The 27,657-nt window shown below is 34.0% G+C and overlaps 1 protein-coding gene across 1 annotated transcript in view; it reads left to right on the top strand.

Moving 5' to 3' along the window:
* DHX15 (DEAH-box helicase 15) overlaps positions 1-27,437 on the top strand; it is a 65,630-nt gene extending 38,193 nt beyond the window's left edge. Inside the window, exons 6-14 of the mRNA XM_051966543.1 lie at positions 3,185-3,352; positions 8,677-8,763; positions 10,403-10,552; positions 10,914-11,022; positions 13,140-13,331; positions 16,478-16,600; positions 19,584-19,774; positions 24,609-24,778; positions 26,895-27,437. Coding sequence (XP_051822503.1) covers positions 3,185-3,352; positions 8,677-8,763; positions 10,403-10,552; positions 10,914-11,022; positions 13,140-13,331; positions 16,478-16,600; positions 19,584-19,774; positions 24,609-24,778; positions 26,895-27,012 — 1,308 coding nt within the window. The 3' untranslated portion in view covers positions 27,013-27,437. The remainder of the gene's footprint in view (positions 1-3,184; positions 3,353-8,676; positions 8,764-10,402; positions 10,553-10,913; positions 11,023-13,139; positions 13,332-16,477; positions 16,601-19,583; positions 19,775-24,608; positions 24,779-26,894) is intronic.
* The last annotated feature ends 220 nt before the right edge of the window (positions 27,438-27,657 follow it).

Genomic DNA, 27,657 nt, shown 5'->3' with positions numbered 1-27,657 from the left:
GGGAGAAGCTTAATTAGAAACCTGAGATTTTAACTTTTTATTAGCAGTACTTTATACCTTCAATGTGTGTGTGTTTCCACTAAGTTTTAGCCTTGAATTTTAATAAAATCTTATGTATTAGACAAATCATTGAATTTTTTTTTGTTAGAAAATTCAAATCCTGTCAGTTATAAAATAAATGTTAAATGTTTCCCCCAAAAGTACCTGTGGTAGAACTAGTTTGAAGTTTTGCTTATTATAGGCCCTTTGGAGAGCTGCTTTAGTTAAGAATAATTATCATAATGCTGTTAGTGCATTTGTAAAGTTCTTGGGGAGATTTGAGCACTTCTCATCTTGGATGGCATTTTACTTGGATAGAAAATCATTGAATTTCTTATCTAGTGTTCTTCCCATATGTGGTGGTGGTGGTATTCATTTGTTTTCAGTTATGTCCAATTCATGATCTCTTTTCTTAACAGAGATATTGGAGTGTTTTGCCATTTCCTTCTCTAGCTCAATTGGCAGATAAGAAAATTGAGGTAAACAGAGTTAAGTGAGTTGCCCAGGGTCATCTACCTAGTGAGTGTTGAACAGAGTTGAACTCAGGCAGATGAAACTTCCTGATTCCAAGCCCAGGACTCTGTCCACTAAGTCATCTGGCTTCTTGAAAGACTTTATCAACCACATTAGAAGATGAATATATTGATATTTGTGGCAGGAGCGATGGAATATTTGCATACTACTAAACCAGTAGGGGGCACTCAACTCAAGATTTTTGAAGATGCTTTTTTTTTTTTTTTTTAAAGTTTACTATTGAGAAGTAGCCACATTTTAGCAGAAATAATTGACCTAGTTTATTTAATTCTATTGTAGGTGTAATTAGTGTGCCATTGGAGAATTTTCTTAAAATTCATTGATAAAATTTTGAGGGGAGTGCTAGCATTTCCCCAAACTCTCCCATCTATTTAGGAAAAAAGCAGCAACAAAATCCACAAAACCACTTTTCCATTGTAGCTAAGACATGTAAGGAAGCAAAGCAACAATATTGATTTGATGATGACTAATATTATATGCTTCATTCTGAACCCATAATCTGTCATGCATCCTCTTTAATGTGAGGGGAGATGTATATTTTTATCCTGGAGTCAGGATTAATCATTGTATTTACATAAATTCTGGTGTCCTTCAGTGTTGTTTTCCTTTAGATTATCATGGTTTTATTCTTGGTTCTGCTGAATTGGTTCTTCCTCAATTCAAATGTTTTCCTAAAATTTCTCGATGTATATTTTTATCCTGGAGTCAGGATTAATCATTGTATTTACATAAATTCTGGTGTCCTTCAGTGTTGTTTTCCTTTATATTATCATGGTTTTATTCTCAGTTCTCCTGAATTGGTTCTTCCTCAATTCAAATGTTTTCGTAAAATTTCTCTCAATAATTCATATTATTCCTTGCCCACACCACATTCTTTTCATAGATTAAGATCTGAATTCAGTTTAGTAAACAGTTTCTACTACGATACAGATAAAAGAAAGTCTGCCCTTAAGGTGGATGATTACACAAACAGTAGGGATGGCAGTGGGGTAAAGCTTGGTGGGATGGCTCAAGTTTTCTGTTCTTCTAGTTCCATGGAGCAAGATTTAAGATAGATAATTCTATTTTTTGTTTTTGTTATGAGACATTTTTTCTTTTACCTCCTTAAGATATATTCTCAGGAATTGTGTCACTTGAGTCAGAGAGTATAAATAAGTGGTTGGAGCTATTAAAAGTTCCATCCCTGGTGTAGTAGTTTGTCCTGTTTTCTAATAACTCATATTCGAACCTTGTGAAAGCCATGATCCATGATTATTACAAATACTGTTCATGTGTATAAATCTTCTGTTTTTATTCATCAGCTACTTTTACTAGATCTTTATAATTTGCATTAGAATTCTTTGTTTTCCCCACAGGAAAACTTTTAAGATTATTTTCTGTTAAATAGAATCAAATAATTCTTTGTAATCATTATTCTTCACTATAACTTTTTCAGTTGCATGATGATTAAAAAGATATGATGTGCTTTTAAAAATTTTCAGAAATCATGCCTTATTTGCTCTTATTTTCATTAAGCATTTTCTTCATATGTATGTCATTGTTGTAAAGATTCTCTAAATATAACAAAGGCACGAAAGTTAGTAATTATTGATGATACCTTACAATTTGTTGATACTTTTAAGATTATATTGCCTACAACACTATAAACTTTAGTGATTTTGGTCTGATGTAGTTCTTCCTATAATCTTGAAATTGTTCAATAAGAATTTGGAAGAAAGTAGATGTAGGCATGTTATGTGGGAATTGACTTCAGTTACTTTTTAAAACTGCTAAATTGTGGATTGCTTGTTTTAATAAAAATTAAATTGACATTTCTCATTTTTTAAAAATTGACATTTTTAAAATGCTTGAGAAAAAAAAGGACATTTTCATTACCATTTTAGCAAATCACAATATTAACTTTAACTGCACATCTGATAATTTGTTTATCTTCCACTTTGGTATTTGAAGAATCTTTCAATATATTTTCAAAAAAACTATAATATTAAAATTTATGTTCTAATTGAATCTGTACACATACCATTTCAAGTATATCAATTTATAATAGTTTATTGTGGTAAAATTTTAGCAAAAATTTTAACAATATTTTTAGACTCGGTACTTAGTTTCATTCTTGACTATCCATGTTGATACTAAAAAGGTGTTTATTCTCATTATATACAATAAAGCAAATCTTCCATATAATTGCATTAGTGATACGTGACATTAAAGCTTAATTGGTTTATTTAAAATATCTTGCCCATCAATTTCTTTTAGATTGTGAAAATTGAAAAGGTCATGAGTACAGTTTAATATTCCTGGGTGAGAGATTTCAATTTTAGCACAATTTGTTGAGAATTAATTAGGAAATCCAACTTGAAGGAATAGGGGTGTTGAATACAAATAAGGCCATTTAGGTGTTCATTAGACTATAGAAGCTTCAGCTTCTTGGTACTGTTGTAAAAAACAATGGGTGTTCACTAGATTAGTTTAAGTTACTAAATTGAGAATATCCATGAAGATAAAATGTGCTGGCATACACAAAATAAACTGCATAGAACTTGATTATGATAAATACTTGAAAAATATTTAAATTAATGTTGGTTTTGTTTACTTGAAACTTTTTTGGTAGGAAATTGATGAAGCCTGTAAGAGAATAAAGCGTGAAGTTGATGATTTAGGTCCAGAAGTTGGTGACATTAAAATCATTCCTTTGTATTCCACACTTCCACCTCAACAACAACAGAGAATTTTTGAACCTCCTCCTCCAAAAAAACAAAATGGAGCAATAGGACGAAAGGTAACAATTAAAAGATTTATGTTTCATATTCTGTAGCAGTTAGACAAATGTGACGTGACATGACAATCATAATTACACTTGTTTTTACATTTAAAGATTCACAAAAATATTTTCTTCACAACAACTCTGGGAAGTAGGAAGCTCAAATGTTGTTATCTCCACAATCAAGATGCAGAGAAGTCAAAGAGCAGCTACTAAGTGTCAGGGCTGGAATAGAGATAAAGTTGCAGATTATTAGAACAAGCATTTAGATATTATATTACTAAGATATTACTTAGATATTAGATAAATCACATAAGAAGTGCTGTTAGTATAGTATTAAGCTTGTTGAATGAATTTCTGAATTCTTTGGGGAATATTAAACCAGGTAATTTGGGGATAAATTTGATTTCATTTAGAAATGTCAAATTCTTTGTCTTACAGAAAAAATTAATCAGCATTTTTATTTGTATTCTTCAAGTTTACAACTTGTAAATACATGTTTTCCAATAAAAATTGGTTGTAATAGGAATTTGCTTTCTAATTTGGAGAAGCCTTATAATTAGAAGAACAAAGGTTCTAGAGGAATATACAGTATTTATGACGAATCGAAAAAAAAAATTGGTGGTATTGTGTGTTTTGTCTCAGTTTCTGAATATTACTTTTGGCTATAATTAAAAGTTGAATCATTTTTAGAACAGTTAACATGAATGAGAACACTACTACAACTCTTTGCTTTTGTGACATATACTTTATTCTCCCTTTTACCCCCAACTTTGTTTTGATTTAAAACTGACTTAGTCATCATCATTCATCCTAGAGGATTGCTAATTGACTCAGCTAGCATTGCATACTGTTCAACAAGAAGGGGAAATGGGCCCTTGTGGAAATGCTTCTGGGGTTTTAAAGAGAGATTTAGAAGGAACTTAGTGCCTTCTTGGAAGATGAGAAAGCCAACAAGTAATATCCTTCCTGAATTGTTGAATTTAACATTTTTGCAACTGGTGTCATCCTTATTCAGAAAGGAGATCCAATCAGTGAATCTTTAAAGAAATTAATTCAGACTGTTAACTGGAAGGTCAGTTACTAAAACTGAAGCTTAAATATTTGGGCACATAATAAGACGGGACTCATTGGGAAAGATTGAAGAATGGAGAAAGGACAGCAGAGGGTGAGATGTATAGAGAGTATCATGGAAACGATGAACATAAACTTGGACAAGACTTCAAGATAATGAAGGAGAGAAGGGCCCAATGTGCTATGGATAGCTATAGGATGACAGAGTTGACATGAGTGAACAACAGCACAAAGCAGAGTCTTGAGGACTTATAAAATAAGCTAGTTTAACCTAAGTGCATTATGATTTTGAGACAGTTAAAAGATGAATCAACTGAAACATGACTGGGCTAATCCTGCTACTTAAAAGTGGAATAACTGAACGCTGTCCCGAGTGGATTATTCTTTGATCTCAGCATTCCACTTCTCTTCCTTTCTGGAGGATGATCTCTGTACATTATATGCATTTTTCTTCTCAACTTTCCTTCAAGAATCTCAGAATCAGAGCTAAAAGGCACTTGAGAGCATTTAGTCCAAGCCCTTCATTTGGCAGCTTGCCAAGGCTTGTGTTGGTATTTGATGGTAAAGGCTCCAGATATATTCCAAGCAAAGGTACCTTGACTGTCTTTCTATTCTTTGTCCTTTCCCCTTCACCCTTCACTTAGATCATGGTCCAGCTGGTTGCCTTTGAGGGAGGCAGGAGTTTTCCATGTTTTTCCCTACTCATTTATCTTTACGTGCATATTTCCAGTAAAATGTAAACTTCTTGAGGGCAGGCAACATTTTTCATTTTGTCTTTGTATTTTTCAGTACCTTGTACAGTGCTTTCTTTGTACATAGTAGGTACCTAATAAGTGCTTACATCAAGCTATCCCTGATATTCATGTTAACTAGTCCCTGAATTATTTAATCTGAGCTAAGGTCATCTCTCTCTCATTCCCTATTTATTACCATCTCCCTAGCTTTGGCTCAGTTATTCAGCTCTTAAACTGTTGTGAAATGGGTTTACACAGTTATTATTCACCTCTGAACCCCAGTGTTGAGGACTTGGAAAAAATCCGGACTCTGTAGGAGGTGATCTTAGTAGGATCACCTTCATAGATTTATTGAAAGGAAAGCAATTTTTTGGATACAGATTGCCTTATAAATATTATTGATCATTAAATCAGAAATGATTTTTCTTCCCCATGTTCACATTGCAAAGCTGTGGCAGAACAAGGCCTAGTAGCTTACACTTTCTGATCATGTAAGTCTCTATTTTTCCACACCAATTTCCATTGGTTCATAATTGTATTGCTCCTGAAACAGAAGTGGAGGTCCACTATTGGGTGCATTCAATTATGTAAAGCCAACACTAAGTGGGGCTACTATTGTTGATATCACCTATTGGGTGATTCTGCTGTATCACAAACAAAGTTACTGTCATCATCTGTAATTCGTCTCTCTTCTCCAGCTTCTTATAATACTTCTAATGGAGCAGGGAAATGGTGTTATTCTCTCTAACGTTGGTGTGTCCATTAGGCTTATTCAAGCTTTGACCTCATAATAAAGATTCATTGTCATCAAATTTCTTGTTTTGATTTCCAAGTCTGAAAACAGTAGTTTTGTGTCATAGCCAGGCAACCATGTATGATCCACTCGCAAGGCAATGTGAATTACACCAATAGATAGAAATTGAAAAAAACTCCCCAAACACCTATCCCCCTAAAAACGGAAATGAGCCTTTCTTCCTTATTCCTTTTCCCCAAATGAATTGCACCTCCATTCACAATAAGATTGAAACTAATTTTCTAGCACTAGCAGTAGAAACTGTGTTTTTCTATTATTTATTAGGTAAGCAGCTCCATTATGGGTAGGAGATTGATATACTTACTCTGGGCCATTGGCCATAGCTGCTGTCTCACTGTGACTCAACTTTACTGCCTTCCCTCTTGTTGTAACAGGAACAACCATCCTTTTCAAGGAATTCAGGTCCAATACAAGTTCATTGTATTGTGAACCATCTACTTTGTCTCTTGTCTGTGACTTTCTAACTCCTTTCATCATGGTTCCAGAGCTGGGAATAACTTGAGAGGAATTCTGAATTACTAAGAGCCAGAAACTTCTGGGCAGCAGTCAACACGAAACAGATTTGCAACAACCATCATAGCTAATAAATCTCCCCTTCCTGGGAGTTGATATTTTCTATGCCTCACATGACTCACAAGTGTCCCTCTTTATCTCTTTCCAAGTGACACTCAGTTAAGGTCCAAGATACCCAACTAAGATTTGTATAGGAAAATCCTCTGTTGTGGTCTCATTGTGCTTACATAGTAAATGCCTCATCCCTGTGAGATGATAGGTCCTTTTATTTTTGATAGGATTCTTCAGGGAAATATCAAAGGGGTATTTCTCTGCTGATGTCCATTAAATTTTGCATCTCTATGCTAAGAATTCTTGTTTATCTGTAGTGATATTTTTTGAGACAAAAAATTAAGATGACCAGATATTTTTAGAACTTTTGATACTTTTCAACTTCCCGAGTTAAATTCTGAAATGTTGGCTGCTCTCCAAACCACATCCTTTCTCTTTTCCTCACTTCTAGCTTAATCCCTGTGTAACCTTAGTATTATAGAAGGAGAGGCAGGGATGGTATGTGGCTAGTGAGCTGTCTGTGAAATCTGGAAGGAATGAGTTCCTCTCTTCTCTTTGACATAAACTGGCTGTGTGACTCAGAACAAGTTGCTTAGGAGCTTTGTGCTCTGAGCATCTAAGACTCGTTTGCAGAGAAACTTTCTACATGTTCTGGTAGAAAGTTCCATGTTGGTAGAAGTTGTCCCGTGCTAGTAGAAGAAATTCTGCACGGATAGAAGCTGTTTTGTGCTGGTAGAAGTTGTTCAGTGTTGGTGGAAGACATTCTGCACTGGTAGAAGTTGTTCTGTGCTCGTAGAAGAAATTCTGCACTGATGGAAGCTCTTATGTGCTGATAAAAGTTGTTATATGCTGGTAGAAGAAATTCCAAGCTGTAGAAGTCGTTCCGTGCTGGTGGAAGACATTCCATAGAAGAAATTCTGCACTGATGGAAGCTCTTATGTGCTGATAGAAGTTGTTCTATGCTGGTAGAAGAAATTCCAAGCTGTAGAAGTTGTTCCGTGCTGATGGAAGACATTCCATAGAAGAAATTCTTCACTAGTAGAAGTTGTTTCATGTTGGTAGAAGAAATTCTATGTTGCAAAAGTTGTTCCGTGCTGGTGGAAGAAATTCTGCACTAGTAGTTTCGCTCTGCTGGAAATTCCATCAAGCTCTTGATATTTACTAAATGCAGAGCTCTGTGGTAGGTATTGGGAAAATTGCATTGTTTAGTTCTCTTTTGTAAGAAAAAAATCATTTATTTTCTGAAAAATAATTCTCAATTACATGTAAAAAAAATTTAAGTTCCAAATTCTGTCTCTCCCTTCTACTCTCTCACCTCCTTTGAGAAGACAAGCAATTTGATATTAAATATACGTAATATAGCCCTTTTTAATGGAATTACTATGTAATAAAATACATTTAAAATGTCAATGTATTATTTAAATGAGTTTTTTAAAGACAAAGTTGTAAAAATACAGCTAATTATTTTCTTTGGATTATTAATGTTTTGAATTATTAGTGCTCTGATGGGCTAGTGCAAGTGAGAGTAATTTATTCTCAAAGTGTAAATTATTTATTTATTAATACTTTCTATTTGTGAGGTTAAGTACAGTAAAAAAATCTCATTAGGATCATGCAGTTGTTCATAACTACTCTGAAGAAGCTATGTAGTACAGTGAAAAAGATTGCTTTGGCCCTATTATCTCCCATCTGTATGACTTTTAGTGAAGTCACTTATTTTCTGGAAGCTCTTCATTCCTTTGCAATTCTTATTCTATAATCTTAGGAAAACAGGTAGTGGAGGACAAGTTGTCATTTTTAGTAAATATTAAATATTTGTTTAAAGAATGAATTGCTCTGAGGATTTTATGAATTTAAAAAAAATTGTTATTACTTGCTTATCCTCAACATAGGCCCAGAACTTGAATATGTTTTTAAGCACTTGAATTTTTTAGGAAAAACCTACAATTTAGTACAATTTTAAGTAGATCGGGTTGTATTATTCAATTTGATTAAGAAGAATGTTGGATTAAATAAGCAAAGAGAAAGAACTACTTAAACCTGTGTATTTGCTAGAAAATACATTTACTGGAATTTATTGTGCTTTATAACTGATTTGTTTCAGTCATACTACATAGTTATTTAATTTTGTATTACATATGGTATTTATCTTATAGGTAGTAGTGTCAACCAATATTGCAGAGACATCACTAACAATAGATGGTGTTGTGTTTGTCATCGACCCTGGATTTGCAAAACAAAAGGTAACTTGGTTTCACAACTTACTCTAAAATGATTTAGGTTTTCTGCAAATCATCTTTTTACATATTCATTTAACACGCTAGTAAGATTGTCATGTTTGAACAGTAGGAACTAAAATGGACAGAAGGAACTGTCTTTCAAATTAGTGAACATCAGTAACTGTTTTCTTGAATTGAGAGGACTATCCCGAGACCTTTGCAACTGGATTGTCTCTTCCTTTTTTCTTTAAGAGAGTTGGATAGTAGTAATGGTTGAAAATAGCACAGCTTTATTCCAAAGACCAAAATCTGTCCCTCTTTGACTAGCTTCCTCCCACGAAATCCCTCATAATTATTCTTCCAACTGGAAAATTATTTTGATTATCTAAAATTTTCATCACTAGAATGGCTGCTTTAGTATACAATACCTGTATACTTTATTTTACTAATCCTAATATTTAGTTGATCTTTTTGTAATGTTCTAATAATCTTTAAAAGAACCTTTAGGTTATTAGTCTATCTAGATTAACTTTAGGGATAGATAGATTTTAATATGCAGTGTATATGTGTGTGTTGTTGTTTGTTTTGTTTTGTTTTTTGTGCTGAGCAATTGGGATTAAGTGATAGGCCCAGGGTCACACCGCTAGGAAGTGTCTGAGGCCACATTTGAACTCAGGTTCTCCTGACTTCAAGGTTGGTGCTCTATCCATTGGGCCACTTAGCTGCCCCTAATATATATTTTTGAAGGAAGCCTTGCTCCCTAAAGTGGACATTATGAAAATTAACAGTTACATTTACTGGAATTTTTTTCATACTGGGGACCAAATTTTTTTTATTTGGAAATTCATTTTTGAAACCACAATAGAATTCACTGGGAAGAAATAAAGTGTGACTATTGAATGATTCAAGAATTTTTCTAATGAATAAAGTGTGCTCATATGGTGGTAGATGTAAAATTTGAGTCCTTAGTTTCCATGGAGTTAAGATTATTTAAGATAAATAGGATAATGAGATGAACCAATTACCATTTGCTCAGTAATGAATAGAACCAGCTATACCCACAAAAGAACTCTGGAAAATGAGTGTGAACCACTACATAACATTTCCAATTCCTCTGTTTTTGTCTGCTTGCATTTTTGATTTCCTTCACAGGTTAGTTGTACATTATTTCAAAGTCCAATTCCCAAAATAACTATGAATATATATACATATATTGTTTTTAACATATATTTTAACATTTAACATGTATTGGGCTACCTGGCATCTGGGGAAGGAGGGGGTGGAGAGGAAAAATTGGAACAAAAGTTTTTGCAATTGTCAGTGCTGAAAAATTACCCATGCGTATATCTTGTAAATAAAAAGCTATAATAAAAAAATAAAGATAAATAGGATAAGCTGAAAGTTCTTGAGGTTAGTTAGCCTTAGGTTTTAAGAATTTAGAGAGCTAAATTGGCAACTTCCATAAACAAGTTGAGGCATAAGCATATATACTCCAGTTCTTCCTTTGTTGCCATATCTTTCACTACTGGTCAGGTATCATGAATGTCCCAAGGATTGCAATGTTTATGTTTTGTGGGATAGTGTGAGTCATCAGGAGTCTTTATCAGAGTATATATGTTTAAGTGGAAGAAGTAACTTTGGTTTAATTTGATATTTCCATTAGGTATATAATCCTCGTATCAGAGTGGAGTCTCTTTTGGTGACAGCAATCAGCAAAGCTTCTGCCCAGCAAAGAGCTGGTCGAGCTGGCCGTACAAGGCCTGGAAAATGTTTTAGACTTTATACAGAGAAAGCCTATAAAACTGAAATGCAGGTAAGAGCTTCATTTCATTTAATATATGACCTTTCTGGGTACCATAAACTGATGATTTGCTTACATTAAGTTTTTAAGCTATCAGAAGGCAACATTAGCAATTTAAAGATTCCTTTCCATAAAGGTCTATGGTGTAGATCTTAAATAAAACATATATAGCAGATGAAAGATGCTTTTCATACAAGATGAAATCAGATTTTCTCCTTCTTTAGTCCATAGTTGGCTTATTTGATTTTGTGTTGTTCTGATAGGATAGGCAGGGATAAGAATATGCCATTTCCTGGAGAAATGGGGTGAGAGTGAATGTAAAATAAGCAAAGCTAATATCTTAACATCCAGCACTGTGATTTTTTTCTTCTAGGACAATACTTACCCTGAAATTTTGAGGTCTAATTTGGGTTCAGTGGTGTTACAGTTGAAGAAACTTGGTATAGATGACTTGGTACACTTTGATTTTATGGATCCACCAGGTAAGGTTTTTTAAAATAATATTGTTCTTATCTTAGTGAAATTTCCCATGTTAATTTCCTTCTTTATGTGATGAAACTCAATTAAGGTTATGTTAATTTTTCTCTCTAAATGAGTTTTGTGAATGAGTTTTATATTTTTTTTATCAATGACTTTCTATATTTCTCATATATATATATATATCCCATTTGGGGAATATAGACCTTTTTAAAAATGTGGCCATTAGCATGTAAATGTCTACTTAAATTTGTAGTAAATAAATATAAACATGTTAAGCATTTAAAAAAACTTTTTACTTTGTCTCTTTCACAGTCAACACAGATGACAACTCTAACCTAATTAGGCTTATGTTTTCTATTAGTCAGATTTATGATGGTTCATTAAGTCTTAGAACTTCATAGGATGTAGATGGAGTTGTAACCATACATACATAAAATTATTATAGCTTTTATTGACAACTCCTTTTTTTCTAACTTGAATCTCAAAAGTTGATAAGTCTGTCACATGTAATTTAGAATATATTTATACATCTTCCCAAAGGGAGGAAATGTTGCAAATATTGGTAAGATTCAGTGATCAGTTACTTTATTGGATAGGTCACATAGACTGAGTGCTGGAAGTTGAAGTATTAGAACAAATACCCAAGTCATGTAGGAAATAGAAAGGAGGTAAATGAAGATGTTTTCTGAGCTTTCTTTTGTGCAACATTGACCCTCTCCAAAATTTTTAAATGGCTAAAGTTTGTATTTCTTATTTATCCCATCTTCCAACTTCTGTTCTTAGTCATTTATTTGGAGTTTCCATCTTTCTTTATGTCTCCAGCACTTAGCATAATATAGTGCCTGGCATTTAATAAGTGCTTGTTAATTTATTGAGGTCACTCACAGATTAAACTAACTTGGCCTTTTCTCCCACATACTTGATAATTATAATAGGAAAATTTAGAGCTGGAAAGGACTTCAGAAAGCCATCAAGTCCAAACCACTTATTTTACAAATAGGCCCAGAAAGGTTTAGAAGGTCCCGCTTGTAACTGAGATAGGATCTGATGCCATAGAACCATCTTCATCTTCATTTTTTCTGTGATCAGTCTTTGAATAGCTCTATTATCCATTATTCCAAATGAAAACATCTATTCTTGATAGATGATTTTAGAATTAGATGATTTGATTGAATTAATCACATAATGACTAAGGATTAAAAACCTTGAACCTTTAAAAGAGATGTTTGTATTTTTAAAAAGGATGATTATTAGCCCAAAACAACTAACACTTAGAAAATTATTATTACAGGTGTAACAATGAAATAAAAATATTCCAAGTTTGCTTGAGAGTTTGTCATGTGATCATTCTTCCCCTTTTCCCAATGCCTGGTTTTATGAGCTTTTTGTATAGGTCGAACTCACAGAACTTTTATTTTCTCCTGGTTGATATTAACATGCTAGCTGCTGAAAATTTCCAGTTATTTGCCAGCACACAAGCCACTTTGTCCAAAAATTTCATATGTAAATCCCTTGTTAGTTGGACTGCATTTTCCCAGTTCTCTGTGGAGATCACTGCTTAAGAAACCAGGCTTCTAGTCTGAATTCTAGGGCAAAATAGCTGTGTAACTAAGGGACAGAGTTTGCCTCTTTTGGCCTCAGTTTTCACAGCTGTAAAAGAGGTAGTCAAACTAGATGTTTTCTAAGGTCTCTATTAGCTTCTAAGTTCTATAATAGCCTAAACCTATGAACTGTGGTCTCTAAGACTGGGAATAAGTTTGTGTGTGTACATGTGTTTGTATGGCTAAATGTAACTTCCATTGGTATTTTTAAGAAGAAAGACCCTTATCTTTCTTTGCGAAATATGTTTAGTGTAAAATATGTAATATGGTACTCATTCGTTAGCAAATTATCTGATCCTTTTGGAAGAAAAACTCTTGACTTTTAAACTCTTTAGCAAACTTTGAGATTTTGGGTGATTCATTGGTTGCAGGATTCCTATAATTGAATTTGATGACAGCTTGAATTCTGAATTTGGCCCACTGTAGAATGAAAAATGAGTTTGCTTATAATAGTTTGTACTTTGTCACATTTTTGCTTACTAAAGGCAGCTTGACTAATAGAGTATTTTTTCTTCCAGCTCCTGAAACTCTGATGAGAGCCCTAGAGCTTTTGAATTACCTAGCTGCTTTAAATGACGATGGAGACTTGACTGAATTGGGATCCATGATGGCAGAATTTCCATTGGATCCACAGCTCGCTAAAATGGTTATTGCAAGTTGTGACTACAACTGTTCTAATGAGGTCCTATCTATTACTGCTATGTTGTCAGGTAATGGAGGGAAAAAGCCACCCTCATCCTTCCCCCTTCTCCCTTGGCCCCCTCCATTTCTTGCCTCCCCTCCTCAAAAAGCCCAGTTTGGGTGGACATCACTTAGTTTTTTTCTAACATATGATAGTTTGATGTATACTCTTTAAAAAGAACAAATGCTGTATATATGAAAAAATGACTGAAATTGAAGAATAAAATCTTCACAAAATTTATAAAAAGCAAAATTTGTTGTATCAAATATTAAAAACAATCAACTCAGAAATACTGCTAAAACTTAAATTGCCAAATTGTAAAGAAAAGAATACTGGTACCTCACTATAACAGTAAATGTTATCCCATAATTCAGAATTTTGAACAAGGTGGGTCATTATCTCCCTAGGTTTGTCATTAGTCCCAGAAGGACCTTGTTTTGAACACTGTTATAGTGATCCTCTTGACTGTGTACAAATATGCCAGTGAAAAGAACATCAATTAAAAACTGTCACTGAAAGAATAAAAATAGTAACCAAAAGTCTCCAATCTAACTCAGTCTGTTTAAATGGCTATAACTCATGATGGTAGAAACATTTATAAGGCATATCTAGTATATAAAAGTCTAAATTTCAAAGTCGGACATTGATTCAAGAAGAGAAACATCCATTTGAGTAAAGCTTAATCTTTGAAATGATATCAGCTTGGATATAAATATTCCAAAAGCAAGAAAGGAAATACCAGTAAAGAAATTCAAATTGAGCTTTACAGCTACAAATTGCTGATGTGGTAGTTGAGTAAAATTTCCAGTAGAAAAATAACTCAATGGGATGAGATTTTGTACAGAATATAACTGACCTATAATTAAGGTGCTCGTGCATTTATAGATTGAGATATTGAGGAGAATGGACTTTATGTCTAAAAACACCTGCTCACTGTTGTAATCAGGATGTTTATTTATGATGGTTTTAAATATTTAAAGGCCTTATGCAATGTAAACCCTCTCCTGATTACTTCTAAATTTGTTAAAAAAGAGAAACTGAAAAATGTTTTATAAAGTTATGGCCTAGTTCAGTCTTGTGGCATATATTAATGGTGTGAATTTTTTTTTATTTATGAACTAGCTAAAATGTTTTTTTTTGCAGAGTTATAATTGATCAGACTCAGAGCAGATGGGCAGGGCAGAATCTAATCATTTAACTAAATTGTAGTCTTAATTGCGGAGGTGGTGGTAGGTTGTTGTCTGCCTTTCTTACATGTTGTTTTTATTAGTTTCTTCAGTGAGTTTCATCTTCCCCCAGATTTAAGAGAATTTGTGGTTGCAAACATCAACAGGTTATTTTTATGCTTCACCTGCCTTTCCCCTGTAATTTTCAACCTTTGCTGCCTGTTTGTTTTCTCAGGTTTTCCCCTTTTTGGAAACTAGTTTAAGAGTTGATAAGAAAGTTTTAGTTCTTTAAGGAAATTACTATTTGGATTCAGTCAGTCTTCCAGCTTGTTTTAAATTCCCTTCTTTTCATGGTCTTGGTCAGTAATAGATATTCTGCATGAAATGATGGTTTAGTGATGCTACATACTTCACCATAGAAATCACAAAGTTTGAGCTTATTTGCAGCAATACACGGACAGGCCATTTGGGAAGAAATGAGTAAACTAACACAGAGGGCCCATTGAACACGAACAACTTGCCAAGCTTCTCATGCTTTATTTTCCATCTTAAGTTTTAAGTTACAGAATTTTGAGGTCCTGACATAAACTGTGCAAAAAACAAGGGCCTTCTTTTTATACAATCCTGTTTCTTCACTATTCCTTAGTTATTATGTTGATCAGTTTTCCACACTAACTTTCTGATACATAGTCACAGCAAAGTGAACTTTTTTATGCTTCAATGACTTGACTTGCTCCTAATATTTTAAGTCAGACCTCTAATATTTACCATGAATGTGTCTTTATTTTCTGTTGGCTATTTGACATCCTTTTAAGGGGAAAAGGTTATGGGAAAGAGTAATTCATTTGACTGTGTATTCGGTCTACAAGTCTGCTAGTTTCACTTCCATCTGAATTGATGATCACTTTTGATATTTCCATTGATAATCAAGAGTTGAAAAGCTTTGCTTTTAAAATGTGTTGAAAAAGGTCCCAATTTGTTAAATATTTAATTTTTTATCTTCTCATGAATATGGAATTGCTAAAGTGGTTTAAGGAAAGTTGTATTTTTTTTTAATGCAGTGTACAAAACACCTTGTATTGATTATAGCCTTATTTGAATTAAGATTGGGGCTTCATATAAATACATGCTGGGCTTACCTTACTGGCGATCTTGATGACCCTTGAAATAACGAATGTCATGGGCTCACAGTGTCCACTTTTCTATTATCGAGTGTTGGTTTTTATTTGGGGATATTGATTCAAATACCATTTAAAAAAATCTTCATTTAGGACTCTCAATTTATTGGTCCTTTGAGATTTTGAAAGAATAGGCTGAATTCCCCCAGCCTTTTAATTGAATTTCCTTAATTTAAATAATAGTAAAGGGCGGTTTAACCTTCCACCACTACTGCTACTATCAAAACCCAAGTTTCCCTAATACTTTCTTGTTCACATATGCTTCTGCACACCGGTGCTTATAGTAATGCCTACCAGTGGTGACAGCCACAACATTTTTAGATCTTTCTTATTTAATTGTGGTAAATAGGACTAGTTGTAAAAATTGATTATAACCACAGCAGTGGTGAAGTATAGTTTTTTAAATTACTTGTGTTATTCAGTGGACTTCTTACTTGAAGAGATAATATTTAGCTAAAAGGCTGTTGTCACCATAATTCTGGTTATTGGTAGAGCTATCAGCACTGGTTTTTGAAATAAGTTCTATTGAGCCCTCCTTTGTATACTTTTAGCAATCTTGATGGCCTTCAGAATAGCCGTTTTGATGCCTACTTTTAGTTCTAGTCAAAATAATCAGGTACTCTGTAGCTTTGAAACCCTCTTGTCTTACAGATGTGGTTAGGTGTTGATGTACCAAATCAAGGTAGTAAACAGTCCAAGATGCAGTTGGAGGCCATCCTGCCCTGCCCTATGCTCTGTGAACTGACCTAGCTAGGCCTTGTTCCTCTGTCTGTGAATGCGTGACTCATCGATATGGGCGTTTGTGTTGGGCCCATACCAACCTTGTTTAGTCCCACAGTGTTTTGTTCGCCCCACGGAGGCCAAGAAAGCAGCAGATGAAGCCAAGATGAGGTTTGCCCACATAGATGGAGATCATCTGACACTGCTGAACGTTTACCACGCTTTTAAACAAAGTAAGTTTTAATTAAGTTAAATTTCCACTTTTATGGAAATATCAAGTAACAATATTGATTTCTATTTCTCATTTGACTTTTATTTATTTTTATGTTTATGTATTTGTTATTAATGAGACCTTTGTATTAAAAGCACATCCATAATTATTTTAAATTCTGATTGGGATAAAAAATGGAGATCTTACTCTGGCTAACTATTTTATTCTAAAAATAAAGCTACATCTTAAATATTTATTGAATAGGAATATTTTATTCTGATTATTTTTTAAATTGCTGAGTTTTTGTGACAGATATTTGTAAGAAAATGATTTTATATTTTTGCCTTTATAAAACACTTCATAAGAGATAAACATTTAAATTCAGAGATATACTATAAGGCTAGAATAGTGAATATATCAAAATCATAAAATCATCTAAAAATAAAGCATGAGTTTTGTAGAACCTGTGTAATACCAGATTGTGATCATGTTGATTATTGATCAGTAGACTGAAAACTGAATTTTTCCTAAGATGATATTAATGCAGAATTGTTGCTGTACAGATTTCTGAATATATAAAAGGTAGTTCATTCAGAAGTCTTTAAAACTTTTTTTGCTTTTGGTTCTAATTGTTTTGAAAACTATAACAGTAGCTTTCTTAGACCATTTTGTTCCAGTGATATAGCTATATAATTTGTCCATTGCTGCTCAGTAAGGAAATTGGATCGATAATTCAATTTTTTTGACTACTTTTTACCTACATACTCTGAATCGGGCATTCAAATTTTCAATTTCTCACCTCGGTGAGGGGCTGCAATTAATTTGACAAAGAACACTGCTACTTTTCTCTTTTTCTTCTCATCATTTCAATTGCATGGGTGTTTGTTTTTGTTTTTTTCTTATGTCAAGGCCTTTATACATGTTTGTAGACTTAATAACAGTTTAATATTTTCTGATCTTTTGGCAGAGAACGGGGCTGGCCCTGTAATTTCAGGCTTAGGAAACTTCTGTAGCTACAGGTCAGCAGCTGCCCTGCAATTTAGTCTCTTAAAAAGTTGCCTGGGAGATTAATGACTTGCCCTTGGTCTCACAGAAACCACAGAAACTTGTGTCAGAAACAGGACTTGAACCTGGTTCTGCCTGACTGGTATATTTTGCCATTTTTCATAGTAAGGAATATTGCAATGAAAATAGTTTGAGGTACAGTGAAGCAGTTAAGGTATCTAGCCTTTCTAATTTATCAGTTGTTTCCTCAGAATAAATAAGCCAATATGAGGACTTGTGGAATTAGTCGCTGTTTTAGTTGTTACTTGTTTTTCACAGGGACATAATCATTTGTAAAGTGCTACCTTAGGCAGAGTTTCTTTGTTAAAGTTAGTTTGTAATCTGCTTTACCTCTTGAGTAGGCTTTTGGGAGTTTAAATGAGATTTTTGTTTTTAAAGGGAATCTTAAACTTATAATTTAAGGGATTATTTTGTTTGTTTTTGGCTAATGTTAATGTCAACAAATTAATTACCTAAGCAGAAGTAATGTTGCACAGAAAAAAAAATGCTGCAGACAAGCTCTTAAGGGAATAATAAAAATTTGATTCCATTTTAGTTTTTAAGCTGTATTCTCTCTAACTTCAGCATAGTCAGTTTTCTTACACGGTATGAACACATACCAGTTTGAAGATAGAACCTCAAGTATATAACTTGATGTATATGTGTAGGAGAAATAAGATGTAGCTTTATATTCCTTTAGTATGCCAGAGGAAATTTGCTTCTATCACATTTTGCAAGGAATAGTCTTATCAAATGGGAGTTTAAACACACAAATAGTATTTTCGATACTAAGTCCTTATAACTAAAAAGTAACACAAGAAGTTACTGTTAAATATGCTTTAGAGTAAAGGCTGTTTGGGAATTATTTGTGGGGCTTCCAAATGCCATGTGAAACAATGTCTGCTTGTGACTAAAGACTAAAAAAACTTTCTGTCTTGATCCACGTTGGTCACTATGAAAATTTATTTTTTTTTCCCCAGTGACATCTAAATATAAGGGGGAGAGAGAATAAGGTATCAAGTACTATGTTACATCAACGCACAGGCATTGTCTAGATAGGGGGAACACAGCATGGTCTATAGAATGATCTATAAGACAAGGAGGTCTTAGAAATCAGCGTGGGTTAGGAGAAAGTCCTGGAAATCAGGAAAAGCCTGGGATTGACTCCTGCCATCATTAGCTGCTTTAACATGAGTCAGTCACTCTCCCCCCAAGTCTTTAGTTTCCTTAATTATAATAGGAGAAGACTAGATGGTTTCCCAGTTTCCTTCCTGTGATAAATCTATGATTTTTTGATCCTTTGAAGTAAATTATTAGAACATTTCTAATTTAAAATCTAAAGTTAGATAAAGGTTTATGTGGATTGAATTCCATTACAGCTAACTAAATCACAGTTTAAAAATAAAAACAAATTTCTTGGTCTTAGATTTTATTCCATTGAATTTAAGCCCCCCCAAAAAAATTATTAAGGGAATCATTCAAAATGTCAGCTTGGAGATTTATAAATGGAAGCTGGAGGGCACATTAGAAGTCTTTTCAGTTAATCCCCTTCATTTTATGGGTGGGAAAGTGAGTCTTGAAGACATCAGGTTCCTGAGGTCACATTGGTAGAGGCAAAGACTGAATCTGAGTTTAGATCTTCTGTGCCCTTGGTCATTTTGATTAGTATGGAAATTACTCCCTGTAAAGTGGGGGGGGGGGGGGGGGGCGGCGAAGAATCCAATCAATTGTTTTTAAAATTATATCTCATCTCTATTTTGACTCACTAAGGATTTAGAAAGAGTTTCATGGTGACATCTAATTTAAATGACATGACAGTCTAGAATTCTAAAGTGCATAAAATAGCTTTATTTTTCTGGTTTGACCACTTAGTTATATATTTTTTTAAATTAGGTAAATTGTTTGGATGATATATATCCTTTTTCTTTTTTCTTTCTTTTTTTATTTTTTAAACATTGCAGATCATGAGTCGGTTCAGTGGTGTTATGACAACTTCATTAACTACAGGTCCCTGATGTCTGCAGACAATGTACGCCAGCAGCTGTCGCGAATCATGGACAGATTTAATTTGCCTCGTAGAAGTACAGATTTCACAAGCAGAGACTATTACATTAATATAAGAAAAGCTTTGGTTACTGGGTATTTTATGCAGGTATGTGAAGAAAATAGGGTAAAAGTCCACTGTTCACATTGGTATTCTTTGCTTTTCTCTAATTGGCCTTTAATTCTTCAAATGTAAAATGAATTTAAGAAACCTAGTGAAAATTGCTCTTAAAAGGTTGTTTAGTCAGGATGTCTCAGAGGAGCTTTTATTAAGAAATTTAATATGTCTGAGAATGTGTAACCAATTAACCCAGTAAATGGCAAAGTTGGCATCGCAAATCATGCATACTTAAATTTTAGTTTTATTAATGTAATCTCACTTGTATCAAATGGCCAATCTGGTCATTATGAAGCTATATAACTGACATTTATTACTTTAAAAGTATAAAAAGAAAGCTTTAATTCCTCATAAATGATTTTTTTTCAATTAAGTTTTCTTAATCTAAACAACCAGAAAAATCACATAACCAGAATATTGGCTATACAACTATGGAATGATTATCAATAGTCATATGATGATGACCCTGATATACCGAAGTACACTTTGAATTATTCTTTCTTGGCCTTAACTAGTTAAATTTTATAACTAGAAGCCAACTTTGAGCTTTTCAGCAACTGTTGAACACAGAAAGTCTAAAGGTTTAATGAGAGATTCTATCCATTCCAGTGCTTTATGTGCCTTTTCAAGAGCCACATAATTCCTGCAACTGGCTCCCTGAGCAGCATTGTTTATAATTAAACTAGTGGAGATTTACAAGCTGATCTTCATTCTGTTTTTGCTTTAGGAAGAGTTGCTTGTACCCATGTAGAAAATAGCAGTATTCTGCAAGGTCAAACAAGGAATGACTTTTAAAAAAACTTCCTCATGTTAGCTTTTAAATTCTTTCTCCATTCTTTGGAGGTCTTATGAATCCAGTGATCTCAGCTATTATTCTCCCTCACAGCCAGTTAATTGTCAAGTTCAATTGATTCTCCCTCCAAAGTATTTTTGCATTAATGCTCTCAACTTCATAGTAGCATGTTGATTTAAATTTGTTGACTTCATACATAAATTGTTAGCTAGCATGGGCTAGCTCTCTTTTTCAAATGGCCCTAATCTCCAGATTTCTATAACTGCTTCTCTTTCACTTTTCCAAACTTCCCACCATGTGCTTTTCCCTCTTAGAAATTATAGTTATTATATATTGCTTCTATGAATATTGCTAGTTACATGATGTTTCCCCCACTAGTATGTCTTTGAAAACAGGGCTTATGTCTGTCTTGGTATTCTCTGTTCTAGGGACAATGCCCATAGTAAGAGCTAAATAAAAGTTTGTTTACCCACTATTTCCCTGACTTTAATCTATCCTTCTGAAATATGGCCATGCCTTTCCCATGCTTGAAATTTTGAGTTATTGCCTGGATAAATAAAAATCCTTTACCTGGCATTAAAAGTTTTCTCCTTTAAACACTGCTCATTTACATATTCCATTTTGGCTAAACTTTGGCTAATAGCTGTTCCTCAATCTCATTATGCCCTCTCCTGGCCATCCCCCATGACTAGAATGTACTTCCTCCACATCTCTACCTATCAACATACATTCCCTCTGAGTCCTGGCCACTTTTCTAGCTACTTTTCCTGATCTTCTGCTTCCGTAAGTATCCTTCAGAGTATTTGGGGCATCTCCCTGTATCATAGTACCCCCTGTGTCATACTCACTTCCACACGTGCCTTACTCTTTCTGTGGCATTCAGATAAACTTTTCTGTGTGTCTGTCAATCGATAAATATTCACAATGGTGTTTCTCTGTGTATTTATATAATCTATATTGCCAAATCATTGCATAAGACAAATTAATAGCAGAGATATTAAGGAAGACAAATCCTTTGCTTTGTGAGAATGAACTAAATAGAGAAAAAGGTGACATTTTTGTCATAGTAGAATTATAGAAAATAGTTGATTGCATAAAGTTTTTGTATTTTTGTCACTAGAGTTATCTGGAACTATACACGTACTTTTATTCTCCTTGTTTTCTCTTTGTTCTTTGATTTTACTGATTATACTAAGTATGAATAATAAGACTAATTGAACATTGTATATCTAGTCTGTTTTAGAATGATCTACTCTACTCCGAACACATTGCAATACAAAGGCAAGAACCATCTTGGAAGAGTTGATTTTCCTTGTATTTTCATGAAATAAGCCCCACAAGTGCTCATATTTTCCCATTCTTTTATTTCACTAACTCTTAGGAGAATTTTTTTTAAGTTATTATATTCTACGAAAGTTCTGTATTTGATGATTTTATTTGTATCTCTTTCCTTACTCTTTCTTTTCTCCAGGCTAAAAATACTCCTTTAAAAATATTAAATAGGCTCTGTTAACTATAGGAGAGTAGTTATATAGAAGAATTCCAAAGTAAATAAAAAGTTGTACAAGGTTATTTTATCTTTTTTGCTCCATTTCTAATAATACTCGATGAAAAAGGAAATGGCTGCAGACGGAGCTCGTCCATTTGCTTTTATATCCGGTTGAATCTGTTTCAACACAGCCTATCCAAAGGTGGAGCTGGGGAATAAAGATAAATTCCCTTCATCCTCACCCCACTGATTTTTTAAAAGTAGCATTTTCAGGAAATGAGAAGAGAAATTATGAGAAAATTTCTTATTTTAAAGTATTTTTTTCCATAAAGATTTTATATTCTTTAGCTTGCTTTTCTCCAAAGTATTATAAATTAATATTAACATAACACTGCAGCTTTAAAACTATGTTTAAAATTTTGAGTGGTATGGTTGTGAGATGAGCTGACTTTGTCTCATATGCTGGCTTAATTCTCCCCCCATTATGCGACCTGGGTCAACTCATTCAATTTCTGTGATTTTTTTTTTTTTTTAATGAAGCACTTGATTTGATATATAGTGTTTTATTTAGCCATTCTTGTATTTCAGAACCTAGTCTGAAGTTGGGAGAGTTAGTTCTCCATCTTTAAGTTGTGTAATCACTACTGTACGTTATCATTTTGTCAGTGAGAACTAGAAAATTCACTTTGTAGGGGATAGAGACATTTTTAGATCTTCACTAAACATTCTGAATTGGATTGAAAAGACAATATTATCTCATGGGCAAAGCACAAGGTTTGGATTCCCAAGACCTGAGAAGAAAATTAGATGTCATGTCACTGACTAGCTTTGTGGCAGTGACCCTTAGTTATATCATCTGTGAAATGGGGAAGCTGCTAGCTTTCTCACAGGATTGTTTTGGACAAACTACTTTATAAACTGCAAGGTCTTATGATTAATATTGTAGAGATCTATATGCTTGATGAGAACAGCAATGTTAATGCTGTGGGAAGTTATTGATGCTGTGAATGTGACATTATATGCAATGATCTTCATGAAGAGAGGTGTCTAATCATCTTTTTGTTGAAATCCAAGGATACTCATTTTGTAGCATATGGTTTTTATTTTGGAGGGCAGGGTTGCTTCTCTATTTATATTTTTTAAATCATTTTATATTTTTCTGGTTCTGCCTACTTGTTTTGCATCATGTCATGCTTTTTTTGTATTTATGATACTCATAATTTCTTATAGTACTATAGTATTCGATTCTATTTATTAACTACGTTTTGTTTAGCCAGTCCTCAATCAACGGACATTTATTTGCCTCTGGTTTTTTTCTACTGCAAAAAGTGCTGATGTAACATGTATGCATGGGGGCTGTTTTTACAGACTCCATCTTAAATGATTTTATTTCTGAGATAATTGAATCTAATAACCAGAATCTACCAATAGCACCTCACTTATAGGGAGGAGAGATCTTCAATTTTTGTGGTCTTTTGCAGAATTGAAGCTTTATCCTTGTGATCACTGATTTTTTTTTTAAATTAATCATTTTGTTAGAAAGTATTTCTTAAATATATATTTCCCTGAACATAAGGAAAAGTAAAATCTTTTCTCCTCATTCTTCTTGACTTCTCTGTTGAATGGCTCTCTTCTAAGAACCTCTTCTCTGAGTCGCCCTAAGATTATTGTCTGCTCATTTTTCCTCCTCCTGCCCTTCTCACTGTCTCCTTTGCTAGATCCCTATCTGGATTTCATCTCCATTTGAGGGTATATTGCATAGCTGTCCTGTACGCTTTTCCTCCTCCCCTGCCCCCTTGAACATTTTCTTGGTCTTTGAATTCAGATATTTCTGTCAGTGACACACAGATTTACATATCCAAGTCTCAACTTCCTCTTGAGGCCCCAGTCTTGCTTCTCACTGCTTGGTAAATATTTCCTCCTGGGTGTCCTGTAGACATTGACTTACTTTAGACATCATTTGTTAACTGCTTTGGCCCCAGATGCTATCTTCAGTCTGGCAGTGAGCTGGAAAGCCAAGTTTCTTACATTTGGATCAATTCAGTAATTTGAATGAGCATCTATCATGTGCTGGTCCTCTCTCTTCTTTGGTGAGAATTGGTCATAAAATAACATCACTGCTGCTTTTTATGAGCTCCAAAATTCGAGGTTCTAGAAGTATAAGATTTCATGCAAGAAGGAACCCTTAGAGAGGTTATTTTACAAACTAGAAAACCAAAGCTCAGGGGAGTGATGTCAAAATCACCCAGAGAGTACTGGGTTTAGTATCCACTGGCTCCATATTCATTGATCTGTGAGTTGTATTCTAGGAAACTGCCTGTAAAGGGGCATCACATAGAGCCAAATTTTGTATGTTCTAATACTGTTCAAAGCCAAAAGGAAAGCATAAAATTTAGCCTTCGGCAGGTACGTGGGAGGAGTGAAATCCAAAGCCACAGAAATGGGAGGCCATAGTTATGCTTGATTAAATAAGTATCTCTTAAAACACTTTAACTTCCCAATTGTTGCATCACAGTATTAATTTAGTTTGGTTTTAATTTTAGGTGGCACATTTGGAACGGACAGGGCATTACTTAACTGTAAAGGATAACCAAGTAGTGCAGCTACATCCTTCAACTGTTCTGGATCACAAGCCAGAATGGGTGCTTTACAATGAATTTGTCCTGACAACAAAGAATTATATCCGGACATGTACAGATATTAAACCGGAATGGTAAGCAGATGGTTTTCTTTGAAATGTTCCATTTTTCCTTAAGAAATCATGTGGTAGAAAAGTAATTGATACTGTATGGATATGCTGAGTGAGTGTGCTGATTGAAGATAGTTAACCATTAATCAGTTCATGAATTATCAAAATGAATGAAGGATTTGTGTTTGTAATATTTTGTGTATGGGATTTTCTTGTAGTTGTTGTTTATTCTGAATTGTACATTTGATATTTGACTTAACATACCCGAAAAATTGACTCAGACTCTGCTTTGTCTTATTACCTGTACGTGAAAAGTTTGCCACACAGTGACGGAAGAGTTCACATTTGCAGTCACCACAATTAAGTTCTTTTGCTGTTGGCTCACCAACCAAGGGACTTCACCCGCAATGTTTTTCACTCAGATGGAAATAGAAACATGCTTGTCTCAAGGCTGCTATATTTGGCCATCCAATAAGAATCCTCAATCACATTGGTAGGAGGCAAGTGGTGTTCGCCTGCTAGGGCCAAGGAGCTGCTCAATCCTGCATCTTATTTAGGGCTTGTGATTCCTGGGCACTTTCTGCAATACCTTAGGTGCTAACCTAATGTGGACTGCCACAGAGCCTTTCACAGGATACATGGTTGTTCTTTGACTTGGAAAAGCTTGATGGTGGCTGTTTTTAGTTAAACAGATAGAAGGTCTTTAGCTCCATATCTTAGCTTGCATTTTTCTCAAAACCTTCATGGTTTGGTTACCTTGCTTAAAGGCTTCAGTGTGGGTGACTTGTTTTCACTCTGTCCACTCAGATATCAGGGACTCCTAAAGGGAGGAGCAGTTGAAGAGATGAGGGGAGAGTGGAAGCTGAAAGCCAAAAAGTGAAGAAAGATGGTCTGAGTAGTGGGCATAGTATATTGTATGTCTAGAGTAACCCCAACAGATTACTGTACTAATTGTACTGGCCACCAACTAAAGCCTACCTTATCTCCTGTCTTATCTGTGCCCAAATCTTCCAAGCTCAGTGACAAGTTGATGTCTCTTCTTCCTTTCCTTTTGCTTTCATGATTACATTTATCTAGGTCTAAGAGGGGGTACTTTGAAGTCTCCCGCTAATGTATTTTTGCTATCCTTTTCCTCTTTTAACTAACTCATTTCCCGTTTTCCTTAAGAATTTGGGTGCACTGCCATTTGGTATACTCCTTTTATTTCCCACTAGACCTGTGATTTCATTGCTATAGGGTACTCCCAGTGCAGATTGGCATCTAGTTAAAAAACATAGAATTCTTTCTTGCTGAAATAAATATTTGAAACAATTTATTATGTCCCATATTTCTTTTCTCCATTCCATCTTAGTAATAGAAATTTATGTTTTGTGGAGCTGTATTTAAGTTGATTTCTATGAGAATTCAAACAGAAACCTGATTAACATCATAATTGATAACAGTGTTGGCAAAAATCTGCTGTACAAATGCAACCAGTGCTGGTTGTTTCAATGTAGAGTTTCTCAACTCCCTCATTATCTATTACCAGAATCCACTCTGGGGTGATGCCCAACATGGTTAGTTGAGGAATTTGGTATTTGTTTGCTTCTTGTGTGGAATTTTTTTTCCTTCATGATAAAGGGTGTTTGAAACCTGAAAATGTGAAACATTGCTGTCTTAGCACAAGGAATTGACTAAATAAATTGCCAATAAATCGTCCCTAATACTTAAAAGTAATAATTAGTTTCCTAAGATCTAGTATGATTTGTTCAATTACTTAAAAGTAGAATTGAAGTTGAGTAGAATAATCTGAATAGTCAGTAGTGTATATTCTCAAGATACTAAGAAATGTGATGTGCCTCAGGTCCCCTTACTCAATTTAGTAATGTGAAGAGAGCTTTTTTTCATTAAAGTCATGTGGAAATATCTTTTAGAACTATATTTGAGATGGTGAGAAATTTAAACTTGCTACTGGTTTTAAGATTAACATTGGAATACTTAGAATATTTTGCATGTGTTTTTATTCATGAATTGGATTTGCAGATTTTATCGTGTTCGTTAGTATCATAATTGGTAACCGTTGTTCAGCCAGCCAACAAGTATTGCTTAATAGTATTTTAATCAAATAGAAATATTGTAATGTTTAAATTTTTGTTGACAGGTTGGTGAAAATTGCCCCTCAATATTATGATATGAGCAATTTCCCACAGTGTGAAGCGAAGAGACAGTTGGACCGCATCATTGCCAAACTCCAGTCCAAGGAGTACTCACAGTACTGAAGCAAGCGCGTGGAGCTGAGACGAATGAACTCAAAGCTCAAGTTGTGCTCTTCACGTTGGTTCAATAATGGCCTTTATTTGAAAGCTTTTTAATTTTTCTTTACAGTAAATATTCCATTCTGATTTCATAAATTAAACATTTATGCCTCCTTTTTGTGTTGACACTGTAGCTCATACTGGAAAAGTCGATCAATGTTTTGCAGTTTATTGAAAGTAGTTCTATATATATAACAATGTTATAAGCATTTCTTTAGAAATGGTTGAAAATGCTTCTAAAATGTGATTATCGACCATGGTATGCATGATCGTTGTAATTGTTGACATTCCTTTTAGAAGTTGTGAAATGTTACAACTTGTGCTTATGTAGACACAATCTTCGGTCTCAGTACAGAGGCAATGACTTCAATAAAGTCTATTTATACTAATTTTGGCCAGAGTACTTCAGTATCTTTGTTCTGGTCTCAGAATGGATAGATTTCTTTTCCTTTCCCCCTCAGTGTAAGTGCTAAAGTAATGATAAATGTAACATTTGTGATATGAGAAAAAAGGTTTACATGTTATATATCATATAAACTCAGGTCTATACACTTTTCTCTACAATAACTTCTTCATAGAAATGAATCAAATTTATCATTCAAAAAGCCT

This window comes from Antechinus flavipes, chromosome 6, assembly GCF_016432865.1.
Source record: "Antechinus flavipes isolate AdamAnt ecotype Samford, QLD, Australia chromosome 6, AdamAnt_v2, whole genome shotgun sequence".
Lineage (NCBI taxonomy): Eukaryota > Metazoa > Chordata > Mammalia > Dasyuromorphia > Dasyuridae > Antechinus > Antechinus flavipes.
Note: the sequence above shows the minus strand (reverse complement) of the source record. Positions and strands in the feature narration are given on the sequence as shown.